The sequence below is a fragment of the Crocuta crocuta genome, unplaced genomic scaffold, assembly GCF_008692635.1.
Source record: "Crocuta crocuta isolate KB4526 unplaced genomic scaffold, BGI_CrCroc_1.0 scaffold219, whole genome shotgun sequence".
NCBI lineage: Eukaryota > Metazoa > Chordata > Mammalia > Carnivora > Hyaenidae > Crocuta > Crocuta crocuta.
The window spans coordinates 4994080-4995659 of record NW_027551572.1 but is presented as its reverse complement, the minus strand read 5'-3'; the positions used below and the strand labels follow the sequence as shown (position 1 = coordinate 4995659).

The 1580-nt window shown below is 59.3% G+C and overlaps 1 protein-coding gene across 1 annotated transcript in view; it reads right to left on the bottom strand.

Annotated features, from left to right (window-relative positions):
- GAD1 (glutamate decarboxylase 1) overlaps positions 1–1279 on the bottom strand; it is a 38194-nt gene extending 36915 nt beyond the window's left edge. The window contains exon 1 of the mRNA XM_077751107.1: positions 1171–1279. Within this exon, the coding sequence (XP_077607233.1) occupies positions 1171–1252 (82 nt within the window). The 5' untranslated portion in view covers positions 1253–1279. The remainder of the gene's footprint in view (positions 1–1170) is intronic.
- Positions 1280–1580: the final 301 nt, after the last annotated feature.

Sequence of the window (1580 nt, the reverse complement as noted above, 5' to 3'; positions counted from 1 at the left end):
CTGGGGGGGGGGGCGGGGAGAGGGTGCTGCAAAGGGAACTGAAACGCAACCTCAGGACTTAAAAACGAGGCCTCCGGGGCCAGGAGCCAGGAGCTGCGCCAAAGGATTGGAGAGGGGGCTTGCTGGAGAACATCCCCCCACCTTCCTTAATGGGAACAATTGACGTTTTCTCAAGCTTCTAGAAAGTGCCATAAAAGCGTAGCCATAAGCCCTCCTAAGCACACTGTCACTCCTAAGCCCCTCATATAGAAATTCTGGGACTGTTACTACTGGAGCAGATAGATGGGGGGGGGGCGCGTATCAATCAAACATGGAAAAAAAGAAAAACAATTTCCTCATCGCCACGCTTCTACCGCTTCTAAGGTAGGATTCTAAATTAAAGACAGATTCTGGAAATGCTCTAAGGAGCACCCTGAGCTAGAGGTGGGCAAGTATAAAGCCCTCTTCCCCTCTTGTATCTGGTTCCCCCCTTTTTCCTTCTCTGGCAGACCTGTCAATTGCTAACAGATCTCCTGCCCTGGAGAAAAGAGATGGGCGCTCTCTCCTCCCGCCCTGGCAAAGCTGCTTGCCCCCANGAGGCTCGGTCTCAAACCGTTTTATGCACCTTTGTCACTCCTGGCTTCTCCCTCACTCGTCAATAGCTCGACGCAAATTTCCAGCAATTAGGGACCCCGAGTTTTCTAAAAGCTGCAATTAACGTCGAAATTTCCGCTGATTATAGACTTCGAGCACAGCGCGGGAGGTGGGGGGCGGGGAGGAGGGGGGCTGGATCTCCGCTCAACGAGAGCTGGATACAGAAAACTCTATTCCCGCCGAGGCTACAGTCGCCTCACACCGCCCTCTGCCCTGACCCCCGTCGTCCCACCAAGCGAAGAAACCACACACAACAAAAACAGCACTCTCGCTGCCCGTCCCTCCCCCGGAGAGAAGCCCCCAACGACCGCCGCTGCTCGAACCTTGTGTGGTTCCTACTCTCCAGCGCCCCAGAATGGCCTGGCATCCCTGGCAGTCAAACGACCTCTGGCCAGGACCCAGGTCAGGGCCCCGTTTCTTTCCAGCCTCCATCATCTCTGCGCTCCCCCTTCCCTTTCCGCCAGCGCAGCCTCCTCACGTCCCAGCGCCCCCATCTTCCCCGCAGTCTATTTGTTAGGAAACTGGGACAGAACCTACTTGTGGGGCGCAGGTTGGTAGTATTGGGGTCCGCTCCCGCATTCGAGGAGGTTGCGGACGAAGAAGGGGTTGAAGACGCCATCAGCTCGGTCGTCCTGGGGCCTCTGCTGTCCGGGGTCCTCGGCCAGTCGCGCGCAGGAACAGGCTGCAAAGAGAAGCGAGAGCAGTGCGGGGAGGGCTTCCGGGGTCCGGCGCGGGAGGCGACTGAGCAGCTGGGGGCGCGGACGCTCCCCCAGAAGTCTGGGTTCGGGACAGAGAGGCGGGAGGAAGGGCACCTAACCGGCTGAGTCGGGGTGCGCCGAGGGGAGGAGGAGACGTGCGCGCGATCTCTGGGACTCCGGCGCGGGCAACGTCGCCCAGGGCTGCTCTCCAGTCTGGCGGCGGAGCGGGGTGACCTGGAGTGCAGCGCA